This window comes from Schistocerca cancellata, chromosome 2, assembly GCF_023864275.1.
Source record: "Schistocerca cancellata isolate TAMUIC-IGC-003103 chromosome 2, iqSchCanc2.1, whole genome shotgun sequence".
NCBI classification, from domain to species: Eukaryota; Metazoa; Arthropoda; class Insecta; order Orthoptera; family Acrididae; genus Schistocerca; species Schistocerca cancellata.
The window spans coordinates 763,914,786-763,931,497 of record NC_064627.1 but is presented as its reverse complement, the minus strand read 5'-3'; the positions used below and the strand labels follow the sequence as shown (position 1 = coordinate 763,931,497).

Genomic DNA, 16,712 nt, shown 5'->3' with positions numbered 1-16,712 from the left:
CACGAAGTAAAGGAGAAAAGATGGGCCATCTTCCTTTTTCCTTCTTCCTCCAGAGCCAAATATTTGCAACATGACAGTCACAAATACTGCTATTTCCTACCAACTGCTCACTTTCTGAGTTTTTACTGTCGGTGATTCTCCAGCTTTGTTCGGAAAAAATAGGTTCATAGGACGTGCCGAGAAGCTCCCGTGCAGCGTCGTTGCGCAGCTTCCTTTGTAAACAGACAATGTGCACTTCACAAGCAGGTGACGCTGCAGCACAGAATACTGCTAATTGCTTTTTGTTTGCACTGTCTGAGGCGGCTGGGAAGCACCGAGCCCGACTGCGGCCGCTATATATGTCGCAGCACGGCACAGAACAGCATGGTCCAGGTACGCCGCTGAGACACACATCTCCTGTGAGGCGACAGCACCATGAAGACATCGACGCTCGCCTTCCTGTTCGCTCTGCTTGCCGTTGCCGGCATGGCCTCTTCTTCCGCAGGTGAGACAAGCTTCATATTTGCAGTATTCGGAACGTCGTATCTGGCTCTTGGTGTTGCGACGAACGATTTCGTTCTTGTTCTGTTTTGGATGTATTTTCCAATATTCTCTACACTTACATACGCACCCTTCAAGCTGAATCCAGTATATGGAGGAGGAAGCCAGGTACCATTATTTTAAATTAAAAATTATTTAGGAAGAACGCAACTAGTTATAAATACCAATAAGAATGGTGCACTTCGCTGCCGTGAGAGGTTCAGATGGCTGCTCCTTTTCAAATGTATTTATTTGAACCTAAACATAATGGCACAAAACCTGTCATGGCAATGTAATAAACCATTTCTCGCAAGTATTTGTGACTAGTTGCTGTCATCCTCATCCATCTTTAACCAAATGCCATCCACCGACTTCAACAATATCCAACATGGTAAAACAACATTTAGTTTTTTCGTGTGTCATCTTGAAACAGTCCGTCTCACGCGTGTTTAAGGAAGGATGCTACTTATTATGTCCTTCTATTCCATACCTCGCGCGAAGTATCTGAAAACAATCGTGCACTTTACGCCAAGGAATATTCCTTTAGCTTGACCTACTGCTAATACGTCACTTGAAGATGGCCATTTGACCGAAACTCCTTATGAGTAAATATTTATTACAGCATGTTTTGATGTCGTCTTTTAAAAAATCATGATGAGTTGAACTAAATGGATAGTTTCTTGAAAAGAGGTAATAAAACAAACACCAAGCAAAACGGGTAATGAAATGTAGTCGAATTAAATGCTGTGGGAATTTGATCAGGAAGTGGGAAGCTAAGAGCAACAAAATAATTAACAGTGGCCGAAATAGAGAGGATGTAAAACGCAGATTGGAAATAACGAGAAAAACTTTCCTGAAAAACTGAAAATTGTTATAATTAAACAAAAATTTAAACGTTAGAAATTAAATCTTTTCTGAACGTAATTGTCTGGAGTGCAGCTTTGAACAGAAATAAAAAACGGACGATAAACAGTACAAACAAGAAGAGAGTAGATCTACATCTGCATCTACATGATTACTCTGCAATTCACATTTAAGTGCTTGGCAGAGGGTTCATCGAACCACAATCATACTATTTCTCTACCATTCCACTCCCAAGCAGCGCGCGGGAAAAACGAAAACCTAAACCTTTCTGTTCGAACTATGATTTCTCTTATTTTATTTTGATGATCATTCCTACCTATGTAGGTTCGGCTCAACAAAATATTTTCGCATTCGGAAGAGAAAGTTGGTGATTGAAATTTCGAAAATAGATCTCGCCGCGACGAAAAACGTCTTTGCTTTAATGACTTCCATCCCAACTCGCGTATCATATCTGCCACACTCTCTCCCCTATTACGTGATAATACAAAACGAGCTGCCCTTTTTTGCACCCTTTCGATGCCCTCCGTCAATCCCACCTGGTAAGGATCCCACACCGCGCAGCAATATTCTAACAGAGGACGAACGAGTGTAGTGTAAGCTCTCTCTTTAGTGGACTTGTTGCATCTTCTAAGTGTCCTGCCAATGAAACGCAACCTTTGGCTCGCCTTCCCCACAATATCATCTATGTGGTCTTTCCAACTGAAGTTGTTCGTAATTTTAACACCCAGGTACTTAGTTGAATTGACAGCCTTGAGAATTGTACTATTTATCGAATAATCGAATTCCAACGTATTTCTTTTGGAACTCATGTGGATCACATCACACTTTTCGTTATTTAGTGTCAACTGCCACCTGCCACACCATACAGCAATCTTTTCTAAATCGCTTTGCAATTGATACTGGTCTTCGGATGACCTTACTAGACGGTAAATTACAGCATCATCTGCGAACAACCTAAGAGAACTGCTCAGATTGTCACCCAGGTCATTTATATAGATCAGGAACAGAAGATGGTTCAAATGGCTCTGAGCACTATGGGACTTAACATCTATGGTCATCAGTCCTCTAGAACTTAGAACTACTTAAACCTAACTAACCTAAGGACATCACACAACACCCAGCCATCACTAGGCAGAGAAAATCCCTGACCCCGCCGGGAATCGAACCCGGGAACCCGGGCGTGGGAAGCGAGAACGCTACCGCACGACCACGAGATGCGGGCTAGGAACAGAAGAGGTCCCAGGACGCTTCCCTGGGGAACGCCTGATATCACTTTAGTTTTACTCGATAATTTGCCGTCTATTACTACGAACTGCGACCTTCCTGACAGGAAATCACGAATCCAGTCGCACAACTGAGACGATACCCCGTAGGCCCGCAGCTTGATTAGTAGTCGCTTGTGAGTAACACTGTCAAAAGCTTTCCGGAAATCTAGAAGTACGGAATCAACTTGAGATCCCCTGTCGATAGCCGCAATTACTTCGTGAGAATAAAGAGCTGGATGCGTTGCACAAGAACGATGTTTTCTGAAACCATGCTGATTTTGTATCAATAGATCGTTCCCTTCGAGGTGATTTATAATGTTTGAATACAGTATATGCTCCAAAATCCTACTGCAAACCGACGTCAATGATATAGGTCTGTAGTTCGATGGATTACTCCTACTGCCCTTCGTAAACACTGGTGCGACCTGCGCAATATGTTTGAAATGTTGTGCAACAGAATGATGACGGCCGTTAGATAGGTGGGTCGAAGAACTAATGACCAGATACTAAATCTAAATGGGTAAAAAGACATTTACGGCAAAACTTGACTAAAAGAAGGCCTCAGTTGATAAAACACACCCTGAGGCACCAAGGCATCGTCAGTTTTGTAATGGAAGTTGGGGGACTAAAAGTTGTGGATGAAGTCTCAGTTGCCAACACAGCAAGCTTGTTGAAATAGGTGCAGGTTGCAGTAGCAAGGGAGAAGGGGCTTGCAGAGGATAGACTGTCATGGAGAGCTGAATGAAAACTGTAAATTACATGAAATGCTAATATTGCGTCCATCAGAAACCTACGAAAAAACTGTAACGAGTAAATCAGTGTGTTATTGTCCACAGTCTCGTACTTCATTCCATAAAGGGATTTTACTAAAAACACTGCTCGCACTGAAATACGCATTGCATAATGTCTAATCCCAGTACTTTTTTTCCGATTTTTAACTTACCTCCATTAAGAACATAAGTTACCTCAGCTCATGACTGCCTAAAATATACACTGACGAAAAAAAATCGCACCACCAAAAAAGAGTTGTTCGACATAAACGAAAATTGGTAGGCGTGTTTCTACATCTGAAAGATGTGTATTCAAATTTCGCACCAGTTAGTTAGTCAGATAGTTACTTTCATGTTCAATGGATCATTTTTCGCGATAAATCGTCATGATGTGGAACGAATCATTTTACATTCATATTGCAAATTAATTTGTACATCAGTCTGTACCATAAAATTTTTCCCCGAAATGAAAACAAGATATACAGATTAGCAGTTCCTACCCACCTCCTTTTCCACACTACAAACACAGAAATTCTTCTACAGAATAGGAGTTGTCAAGGAGACACTTTTTCAGTTTATTTTCTAATTTTACCTAGCTGTCTGTTACACATTTTATATCACTGGGTAAGAAGTCAAAATTTTTTGTTCCAGTGTTGTGCACTCCTTTCTGTGCAAAAGACGATCGCGGGTGAGCACCACATATTATTCTTATAGCACGTTTTTAGGCCATAAAGACCTTCTTTCTTAAAGATGAGTAACCCCAGAACATTATTTCATATGACGTTACTGAATGAAAATAAGCAAAATATCTCAACTTATTGATTTCTTTCTCTCCAAAATTTTCTATAATTCTAAGTGCAAATGTGGCTGAACTAAGTTGTTTTAGGAGATCCAATTTAAATTCTCATCAATATGGACACCTAAGAATTTTGTAGTTTCGACCCTATGTATTATTTCATCACCATGTGTTACACTTAACACTGGTGCTGTACCTCTGGTGGTGCAGAACCGAATATGATGTGTCTTTGTGGGATTCAGGGTGAGACCATTCGCAGAGAACCAATCAATGATACTTTTGAGAATTTTGTTCACCATTTCTGTATGTATACTGGGAGTGATTACAATATTGGTGTCATCTGCAAAAAGAACTAATTCTTCTTGTTGTATATTGATCGGTAGATCATTTACACAGGTGAGAAAAAGTAGTGGACCTAAGACTGAGCCTTGGGGAATCCCATACGTGATTTTTCCTCAGTCATAATTATGTCCCTGGATTCTGTTGGTTGAATTACTACTAAGTACAACTTTCTGCATTCTTTTGGTTGAGTATGACATGATCCATTTTTTGGCTATACCATCAACCCCATAGAACTTCAATTTATCTAGGAGTATACTATGATTCACACAATCAAATGCCTTGTATAGGTCACAGAAATACAACCGGTGCTATTTTGTTATTTAATGCTTGTAATGTATGGTGTGTGAACATGTAAATGGCATCCGCAGTAGAGCAACCCTTCTGAAACACAAACTGTAATTTGCTGAGGATATTATTGTTGCCAAGGAGAAATACTATCCTAGAATACATCACGCTGAGGATATTATTGTTGTCAAGAAGAAATACTATCCTAGAATACATCACCTACTCAAAAAAGTTTGCAAAATGATGTCAGCAGTAAAACAGGTCTGTAGCTACTGACGTCTCTCTTATCACCTTTCTTAAAGAGGGGTTCAACAATGGCGTATTTTAGTCTGTCTGGAAAAATGCCTTGCGTTAGTGATGCATTACACATTTCAGACAATACCGGACTTATCATATGGGAACAAATCTTTAGTACTCTATTGGAAACATTAGCAAAAACAGAAGAGCTGCCGCGCTGGGTAGTCGAGCGTTCTAAGGCGCCTTGTCACGGTTCGCACGGCTTCCCCTGTGTGAAGTTCGAGTCCTCCCTCGGGCATGGGTCAGTGTGTGTGTTGTCCTTAGCGTAAGTTAGTTTACGTTAGTCTAAGTAGTGTGCAAACTTGGGGACCAATGACCCCAGCAGTTTGGTCCCATAAGACCTTACCACAAATTTCCAATTTTTTTTCCAGAAGAGCTTTTATTCTTGAGAGAACGTATGACCCGCTTAACTTCAGAAGTAGAAGTTGGTGGTACAGTCATATGATGTATTTTTATGAGAATTACGTCTTCAACATATTGCTGTGGTATTTTTCTTGAACTGTTGGTCCCTATGCTTTTTACTATGTCTAAGAAATTATTATTAAATACATTTGCTACATGTGACTTGTCATTTATAACTCTTCCATTCAATTCAATAGTAATGTTCTCCTCTTCTGTGGTTGGTTGTTCTGTCTCTTGCTTCACTATGTTCCATATTGACTTAACACTGTTGTCAGACGTACTGATTTCTGACATTATGTGAAAGTTTCTTGATTTTTTAATAACCAATCATAGTAATTTTGAGTAGTTTTTGTAGTACGCAAATACTGTAGGGTCTCTACGTAAGATCTTGCCAAAAGATACATTTCCCGTTTTCTTTCACAAGGTACTGTAATCCCCTTAGTGATTCATGATTTTTTACATGGCTGTTTAATGTCTCTTCTGAATAGCTTATGCAGAAAGGTATTTCCAAATGCTGATATCAATTTATCATGGAATAGATGAAATTTTATATTGGCATTTGGTTCTTTATAAATTTCGTCCCAGGTGGTTTCTTGTAAACTACTCTTAAAAACATTAGTCCTTTAGTCATTAAGGATTCTAACTGACATCCAATGAGGTATATCCATACTGTAAGGCAGTATGTCATTTATCCTGCCTAATTGTGCATCATGATCAAGAGAGAATTTGTTACTGGCTAAACAGTTATTTTCTTGCTTTGTGCCTCATCAAAGAAAACATCAATTAGGGACCTACTGTCTTTCTTCACCCGTGTTGGAAAGTTAACTACTGAGAGCAAATTGCAGGATCGAAATAAGGTTTCCAGATCATTTTTCCTATCAGAAACCTTTATAAAATCTGCACTGAAGTCACCACAGACTATTAACTGTTTGCTGATGTCGGACAGACAGCGCAGTTAGGAATCCAAATTCCTCATAAATAGTTCAAAATTTCGCGGTGGAGATCTATATATTGTTGCAATTAAAGGTGAACTGTTTTTCAGCATTAATTCACAAGCACACACTTCTATGAGCTGAATAGTACAAAATCTACTTGTGTCAATACCTTTGAACTTGTGTTTTGTCTTAATATATGCAACAACTCCTCCTTTTCCCATATTAGTCCTGCATGAGTAAGCTGCTAGACTGTAATCTTTTATAAGTAACTTGTCTAACCCTGTGGTTATGTGGTGCTCAGACAGGCACAGGATGTATATCGGCAAGAAGCTCTTGTATCTTACTACTCAATCCTCTAATATTTTGGTGGAATAATCTTACTTTTCTGTGCGTTCTTCTGGGGCTCTTTTGGTATACTGACTTCTTTCAAAACAGGGTGCCTGAAACTTGGTTCTAACCTAAAAAAGGTGCCCCTCTGACACCAGTAACCACAGGGATCTTGCATTGTGTGATGGTGGCCCCCTGTACATCTCCTGCAGGGAGTTCAGCCAGCCTATCTTTCCCCCTCCTATTCAGGAACAGGCCATATCTAGCATAACCCCAACTGAAGCAACGGGCACTGCACTCATATGAGAATTCATTTCAGTCGGCAGCAACCTGCCCAAATCAGAGTTAACACGGCTCACGGCAGTATTAACCCAGGGCTTGTCATGGCGCTGCAGGGTCTCCATGAAACTCACATTTGTATGTGTAGCTGCTATTCCTATTTTATCCAGGTCACCACTAATGCTGCAATTACTGTTCGTCACTAGGTTATTTCCTGCTCCACCTACTATATTGACCTGATGCTCTTTCCCAAAACATTTGCACAATTTTCGTATGTCCTCTGTCACCTGGATAAGACTAGCACTAGGCTTCACAATACTTGTGACCCTGTACCCTGCTGCTAGCTTTTCCTGAACCATCTGGCCTACACCCCTCTCATGGCTACTACCTAGCAGCAAGACTCTTTTATTCCTACTACCTTTTGGTACCGACCTACACTGAGTTTCTAGAAGCCTGCTGCACCCTACTGTAACCTACAACCGTAGGAGGCTCTTGGCCTCCTACTACAGGTAACAAGCCAAATTTATTCGATATTGATAGCTCAAATGCAAAAGAAGTTGATGAGCCCTTCCCATTGCTTGTTACCTCTACCCAGTTCCCACGACCTTTTTCCCCCTCAGTCTATCAAGTTCCAATTTCGCACGATCTAATTCAGCCTGAAGAGCACAAATCTTTGCCTCCTTTTCGGAGATTCTCTTGTCTTTTACTGCAGAGCCTACAGTTCCATGGGAGAGCCTCATTTAGTTCCCCATTCAGTTTCCCACAATAATAACCCCAGTGAAATTTCATCCCACAGTCCGCACATACCACCTCCTCTCCGACTATCTTGCGGCATCATCCAGACTTATCACGCATTTCAAGACAGATTACACGTTCAAAAACTGAATTAAGTCACTTAACGCGTTTCACACTACACGAATGTCTGTTATTTATGAGCAGCAAAAATTGGGCCTACCGTTTAACGCCTCTGGCATTTTATAAAACGTAAAAAGCTATTTATTTTCGCTTACAGTCGCATAAGGGTTGCGCTAGTAGCGCCACTATAAGGATGCAAATCATGTTTACTTTAAATACACCACTGGCCATTATAATTGCTACACCACGTAGATGACGTGCTACAGACGCGAAATGTAACCGACAGGAAGAAGATGCTGTGATATGCAAATGATTAGCTTTTCAGAGCATTCACACAATGTTGGCGCCGGTGACGACGCCTACAACGTGCTGACATGAGGAAAGATTCGAACCGATTTCTCACACAACAACAGCAGTTGCCTGGTGAAACGTTGTTGTGTAATAAAGATCGGATTGTAGCCTATCGCAATTGCTGTTTATCGTATCGCGACATTGCTGCTCGCGTTGGTCGAGATCCAATGACTGTTAGCAGAATATGGAAACGGTGGGTTCAGGTGGGTAATACGGAACGCCGTGCTGGATCCCAACGGCCTCGTATCACTAGCAGTCGAGATGATAGGCATCTTATCCGCATGGCTGTAACGGATCGTGCAGCCGCGTCTCGATCCCTGAGTCAACAGATGGGAACGTTTGCAAGTCAACAACCATCTGCACGAACAGTTCGACGACGTTTGCAGCAGCATGGACTATCAGCTCGGAGACCACGGCTGCGGTTACCCTTGACGCTGCATCACAGACAGGAGCGCCTGCGATGGTGTACTCAACGACGAACCTGGGTGCACGAATGGCAAAACATCATTTTTTTATGAATCCAGGTTCTGTTTACAGCATCATGATGTTCGCATTTGTGTTTGGCGACATCGCGGTGAACGCACATTGGAAGCGTGTATTCGTCATCGCCATACTAGCGTATCACCTGGCGTGATGGTATGGAGTGCCATTGGTTACACGTCTCGGTCACCTCTTGTTCGCACTGACGGCACTTTGAAAAGTGGACGTTACATTTCAGATGTGTTACGACCCGTGGCTCTACCCTTCACTCGATCCAAGCGAAACCGTACATTTCAGAAGTATAATGCACGACCGCATGTTGCAGGTCCTGTACGGGCCTTTCTGGATACAGAAAATGTTCGACTGCTGCCCTGGCCTGTACATTCTCCAGATCTCTCACCAAATGAAAACGTCTGGTGAATGGTGGCCGAGCAAATGGCTCGTCACAATACGCCAGTCACTACTCTTGATGAACTGTGGTATGGTGTTGAAGCTGCATGGGCAGCTGTACCTGTACACGCGATCCAAGCTCTGTTTGACTCAATGCCCAGGCGTATGAAGGTCGTTATTACGGCCAGAGTTGGTTTTTCTGGGTATCGGTTCCTCAGGATCTATGCACCCAAATTGTCTGAAAATGTAATCACATGTCAGTTCTAGTACAGGCTAATATATTTGTCCTTTGAATACCCGTTTATCATCTGCATTTCTTCTTGGTGTAACAATTTCAATGGCCAGTAGTGTATGCTATCTAGACAAACGTGTCCTCGAAATTTTGCTACTCTACCTTAATTCTATTTTGCTGCTTTTTTTCTCTTTCTTTTTTACATCGGTGTAACAGTGTGATCGAAAAGGACATGATGTGGCCTAACAACCTAGAAGGTTTTATTTTCAATCGTCATGAAACATTGTAAGCAGATTTTCATGGATGGTAACTATCTTCGAGTGTCTGCTAGTTCAGGCTTGCTGTCCGTCTTCGTAAACTTTCTACATCCCACGCACTTGAGTGACATTCTAGGATGTTTCATAGGACATCTGTAAGCCATATCCTTTGCATTCAGAGGGCATTTTCCCAATGTCATAGCAATGAACCGAAGTCTGTCACCTGCGTTACCTCCTACTGAACCTATGTGTCCATTCCATTCTATATCTACGTTGTTGCCCAGCTAAGCTTAATCATGTTTCAGGTAAGAACGAGATAAGACAAAAACATTTAATGAGTCGTCAACATATATTACTGGGAACAGGACAGCTTAACTTAAAACATCTCATATATGAAACTTCCTGCCAGATTAAAACTGTGTACCAGACCGAGACTCGAACTCAGGACCTTTGCCTTTCGCCGGTAAGTGCTCTACCACCTGAGCTTCCCCAAGCACGACTCACGCCCCATCCTCACAGCTTGACTTCTGCCAGTACCTCGTCTCCTACCTTCCAAACTTTACAGAAGCTCTCCAGCTAAAGGCAAAGTTCCCGAGTTCGAGTCTCGGTCCGGCACACAGTTTTAATCTGCCAGGAAGTTTCATATCAGCGCACTCTCCGCTGCAGAGTGGAAATCGCATTCTGGATCTCATATATGACTCGAAGAGTAGTTGATAAATATTAGGATCACGTAAGTGAAGCTCTACATATACGATCACATTTTTGTGCTCTTCTTTGAAGGCAGTTGTGATTTGCTGTTGATAATACGTTAAGTACCTGCTATTAATCATTCTATTGTCCTTTTCAGCACCAGTGGAGGAGGAGCACCACGGCGACCGCCACGTGCGCTTCACGTGTGACGCGCTGAGCGCCTTTGGGGTGGCGGACTCGGCGTGCGCCGTCCACTGCATCGCGATGAACAAAGGCTACAAGGGCGGACACTGCAAAGAGGGCGTCTGCCACTGCCGCAAGTAGGAGGACGACAGCAGTGGAACGCCACCACTGATCAATCGCTAACATGCCTGCTGCGCCAATAAACTGTCCAAAACTGTACTACAGGCTTGCTGTACATATCTGTTCCTTTTTATGTGCAACACTCTTGTAATGAACTAATACAAATAAAGAACATGCGTGAGCGTAGCTGATGTTTCATTTGTATATCTGCGGGACAGACACTATTAATATACACTACTGGCCAACAAAATTGCTACGCCACGAAGATGACGTACTACAGACGCGAAATTTAACCGACAGGAAGAAGATGCTATGATATGCAAATGATTAGCTTTTCAGAGAAATCACACAAGGTTGGCGCCGGTGGCGACACCTACAACGTGCTGACATGAGGAAAGTTTCCAATCGATTTCTCATACACAAACAGCAGTTGACCGGCGTTGCCTGGCGGAACGTTGTTGTGATACCTCGTGTGAGGAGGAGAAATGCGTACCATCACGTTTTCGACTTTTATAAAGGTCGGATTGTAGCCTATCGCGATTGCGGTTCATCGTATCGCAACATTGCTGCTAGCGTTGGTCGAGATCCAATGACTTTTAGCAGAATATGGAATCGGTGGGTTCAGGAGGGTAATACGGAACGCCTTGCTGGATCCCAACGGCCTCGTATCACTAGCAGTCGAGATGACAGGCATCTTATCCGCTTGGCTGTAACGGATCGTGCAGCCACGTCTCGATTCCTGAGTCAACAGATGCGGACGTGTGCAAGACAACAACCATCTGCACGAATAGTTCGACGAGGTTTTCAGCAGCAGGGACTATCAACTTGGAGACCATGGCTGCGGTTACACTTGACGCTGCATCACAGACAGAAGCGCCTGCGATGGTGTACTCAACGACGAACCTGGGTGCACGAATTGCAAAACGTCAGAGGTGGTTGTTCTGATTTCTCACTATCTATGCACCCAAATTGCGAGAAACTGTAATCACATGTCAGTTCAATTACAATATATTTATCCAATCATTACCCGTTTATCATTGCATTTCTTCTTGATGTAGCAATTTTAATGGCCAGTAGTGTATTTATTCAATGTACAAGGTCAAAAAACAGACTCAGTGTTACCTCGAAATGCAAGTCGATTAAAGAAAGGGTCGCAAGAAGTGATGAAACTGTCTCCACTCTTGAGCCTGCCGCCTACCCATGTTACTAAATACACGATACTCCCCTTCGGTTCATTGCTATGACACTATGAAAATGCCCTCTGAATACAAGGGAGATGGCTTACAGATGTCCTCGCGGAGTAACTGTTATTTTATGTCTCGGGGATGTCCCAAGAGCACCTATGAGGATTATCCAGAAGTTTAGCTGCTCAACTATGAGGTAAGCCGGTTCTAATCCTGGTGTTGAATGAAATTTTTACTTCCAGCATTTGGCCGGAAATGGGAGGGAAGGTGATGACATAAATGTCATAAATGTCCTACCCACTGGTCTTTGCACCAATGTAATAGATTACATTCAGACTCTTCGAAATGTATCGTCGAGTGAGGGCGTGTGACAATGTCGAAGGTGATCCGTCCATAGGATAGGGACGTTATCTCAGTAGCCCCTATGGTGCTATTCACGAGGTAATTTCCGAACGTTATCAGGGTGTCTACTTGGATGAGAGCTAAGGAGCACCGTCCCTCATCAATGACGACCTAGTGAATCTGATATGGCAGGACGTTGTGGAGAACCGTCGCTCCAAGAGTGTGGATCACACAGCCATTTTACGCAGGTATTGCGACGCTCGTTACATGAACTTGTTACTAAGCACACGCTGTTCAGGAAAGTGCGTGCTGGATGAGTGCGTGCTGAGACCCGAATGCAAAATGCATAGCTTAGGAGCAGCGTACATATTTATGCAGCGTTAACATTATGAGGGCGACGAGTTTCTCGAAAGGATCGTCAGGGGCGCTGAGACGTTGGCTGCTCACTTCAGCCCAGAAACGGTGCAGCAGTCGTCTCTGTGCATCTCTGGTCAAGACGAAGTTCACACAGGCTGTATCTTTCAGAAAGTGACGTGCGCGGTGTTCTGGGACGGACGTTCTGCACATCGCCTTCCTGCCCAGAGGTGAAACAGTCAACGCTGACCGTTAGTATGAAACACTAAGGACATTTGGAAGAGCTATTAAAACAAGATCCGTGGAATTCTGAGGGCAGTTGTTGTGCTGATACATGACAAAGATCGCCCATATACGACTCGGCACATCGTCCACCGTACAGTCCTGATCTTTCTCTGTTATTTCCATCTTTTATTGCACCTCTAAGAATTTCTGTCCTGTCAGCTTTGTCTCCATGACAAAGAGCTGAAGATGACTATCGCACGCTGGTTCATTTCCTGTGCAGGAGACTTGCATAAAAAGAAATACGAAATTTGTTATCACAATATGACATGTGTCTCACTTCTGGTGATTATTATATCGAAAAATAGCAAAATAACTGCTTTATCTGTTAACAGGAGAGTTTTTTTGTATAGCTATGTTTCCTTTTCTTAAAAATTTGGGAAACTTAATATCTAGACTACCTTTGAACGTTCAGCTAGTGTTAAAAGGTAGCTGTGACCATTCGTCTTTACAAAAATGGTTCTGAGCTCTATGGGACTTAACAGCTGTGGTCATCAGTCCCCCAGAACTTAGAACTACTAACTAACCTAAGGACATCACAAACACCCATGCCCGAGGCAGGATTCGAACCTACGACCGCAGCGGTCACGCGGTTTCAGACTGTAGCGCCTAGAACCGCTCGGCCACTCCGGCCGGTTTCGTCTTTACAGATGCATTAAACACGGAGTACGTGTCTGGCCCAGCTTGGCTGCATCTCTACACCATGCATGTTTTTTTAGTAACGTTACAGTCATCGCAGGTGAAACAAAGCTGACAGAGAGCAGAAAAATTTGTTGACAAGAAGCCAGGCCATGAAAAGCACAATTTTACTAACTCAGCCTTATTCAGCAGTAGAATTTGTCAACACAAATTGCTGAAGAAACAAGTCTCAACATTTAATAGGGGAACAACTTTTCATAAGCAATGAAATGGCTGAGATAACTAACTGGATTAATTAACTAGCTTTTACTTGTTCGCTTAACCATTCACAGAAATTAAATTTCAGAACATACAATTTCTTAAAAACAAATCTCAATATTTAATAAAATTACAATATTTAGTAAATAATAAATGCCTCAGATAACTAACTAAAGTGGTTAAATAACTTTTACTTCAGCACATTGATGAGATGTTGACATGAAAAAGGGCACTGGAGCCTTGGAATAGCACTAACAATCAGGCAGTATAACAAACGATACAGATCTATAATAGAGAGATAAATACAATTGAGGAAAAACAGTTACATCATTGAAAAAATTCACACAACCAGTAAGATTTACCTTCAAAGAGAACAGCTGGAGAACGAGGGAGGGGATACATTAAAACAGTAAACACTGTTCTCAACAATTAGCGGCCGACAAAGAGGAAGGTGAGCATACAAGTAACCTATTAACCATGACATGCAGGAAATGTGTAGTTCAGTTTCACTTTTGGGTCATGTCCGAAGTAAGAGTAACATAAAGTCCTCACCGAAAAATTATTCTTCTGTGATCGTCCTGCAGTAACAAAGCCTTCAGTGTCGTCTGCCAAACTTAATGCGCTAACAGTAACTTCGTCTGCAGGACGCTCTACTAAGTTAACAGCCAGGCCAGGATTTCAGGAAAGCAACAGAAGCAGAAAGGCGCCAAAACGAACTTGTTCACCAGGCCACAACACGGAGTCACATGGCGATGTACCGCGCCTGCACCATCACCGATGACAGCGTCACAAGTCACTCCAGGATAGGACTGTCCCAGAAATCTCGAGCGATCCTCGTAAGTCTCAAACGGGCCGACTGCCCTCTGTGGATGCAGGAGGAGACACGTTCTCGCCAGTTTAGAAAAGATATATTCGCACTTACTATCGATCCCACGCATTATGCAACGAGAAGTTTGAAGACAGGCTAAGGCAGATAATAACTGTCACTGAAATTTTTACATCTACATCTACATCAGTGCTGAGCGAGCCACCGTAAGGAACAGTCTTAGACATAAAAACTGACCGCCGGCCGGCCGCCACAGAGACTATGTCCGAGTCGTTCACTTAAGTTGGCCAATAAAACTGACCGCCCCTGACAACTCTTAAGTCCGGCCATCTGCAAAATCTGGCAACACTGTAAGATGGGGGAAGTGTTAGGAGGAAGTGTTATCTACTTCCGAGGAGTGCTCGGATTGTAGGAGCCCGTGGTCTAGTGGTAATCGTCGTGCATTCCAAACTTATGGTCGCCTGTTCGCGTCCACCTGTATTTTTTTTAATACATTTCGGCCCTCGTCTAAAGTTATGAGTCTCATTGAACATCCAATATAATTCGCTTGACTTTCTACCCACCAGCAATAACAAGTATTCCAGAAACAATTCCGCAGGACAGCTCGTGGCTGCGTCGCAATCATAACAGCTTAGGAACCTTCTCCCGAAAGGAATGTGAGGTGATATTAAAATTTATTCAACATACGAAAATTAACTGCAGGGTTTTCATGTATGCAGTAGTAGCACACAAGGAAATATTATGTCTTGAAAGCGTATATTTCATTTCCTCTTGTCATATTAACGCCGTTGTTTTAGCATGAAGTGAGAAAATAAACACGAAAAACTTAAGCTCCTGAGAAGCATTTAAGTCATTACCTCTTCTCATATCATAGCTTTTGTTTTAGTATGAAGTAAAAAAATAAATAGTTTCGGCTTCTGAAGCATAGAATGACATCAGATTCTTAACGTAGGCGCTATCGGAAACGCAAAAACAGGGAGCTGTCCATTCTTTTGTCCAACAGTCTGTTTCCTTTCATGCATTACTCTCGCTAGGAGTTTCTTATTTAAGGACTTGTGGGCATCAAGTTCTTCAGCAGAATAAGCCTTATGTTATTGTGCTAATTACGGTATGGAAAAAATGCAACAAAGGCGAGTTCCCCTAAAGCAGTGAGGATATTTGCACATGTCTGTATTCAGTAATGACTGCCAGCTGCCACAACACTTCACAGAAACCATGCGGCAGGCAACACAACTGTGCGTGCGCTTCAGACTTCATTCAGTAAGCCGTCAGGAGATGGATGGAAACGTCAAATTAACGTCGCTTTCCGAGTCGTATTCAATCCAGAATGAGGTGTTATTAAGGTAGTTGAGCGTTCTAGCAAATACACTTTCATAATTCCAATATGAGTATTCCGACAGCCAAAAGAACCCGTTAGTGTGAAACCATCGGGAACTGCATTAATAGCAAACTACAAGAACTTGAGGCAATACGTGGACTCTTCTCTTCGCTGGGTTACCTGTTACTGTTATTTAGGATTCTCTGTGTCCTAGTCGTAATGCAAATGGAACTTCAGAGGCGCTTTCCGCTATTCTTGACATACATCAGCAACTTGTAATCACTGCAAGTTACAACTGTGTGATGATAATGGTTCAGGCTGTCAGTAGTTGTGGTGGTGTTATGCTGTCAAACTGCTTACAGTAACGTTAATGTTAGCGCACATAATTTAGTGCTGACTATCTACTTAAGTAAAGATAGTGTTTTAGCGTCGTCGCTCCTCTGCTTGAGTGATACAATTTTACGAACATAGTACACCATTCGCGAGCTGCTAACGATACAGTATGACTACAGAGACCATCGTGCGGGTATTACATTAATTCTGCAAGGAATTGCTTAACAAATATTACCCTCAACTATGCGACTGGAATGACTCATTACACAGGTACTCTATGTTGCATTTTAAGTGATCATTTCGCTGCATTCCTGCTTCTACTGTTCGTAAATACTTGTATACTTCAAAAATGGTTCAAATGCCTCTGAGCACTATGGGTCTTATCTTCTGAGGTCATCAATCCGCTAGAACTTAGAACTATTTAAACCTAACTAACCTAAGGACATCAGACACATTCATGGACGAGACGGCATTCGAACCTACGACCGTAGCGGTCACGCGGTTCCAGACTGTAGCGCCTAGAACCGCTCGGCCACC

At 42.6% G+C, this 16,712-nt stretch overlaps 1 protein-coding gene across 1 annotated transcript; it reads left to right on the top strand.

The window, feature by feature from the left end:
* Positions 1-386: 386 nt before the first annotated feature.
* Positions 387-10,660, top strand: LOC126148215 (defensin-1-like). The gene is made up of 2 exons (XM_049915743.1): positions 387-484; positions 10,494-10,660. Exons 1-2 carry the CDS (start codon positions 415-417, stop codon positions 10,658-10,660), a joined length of 237 nt encoding a protein of 78 aa, XP_049771700.1. The 5' UTR covers positions 387-414.
* Positions 10,661-16,712: the final 6,052 nt, after the last annotated feature.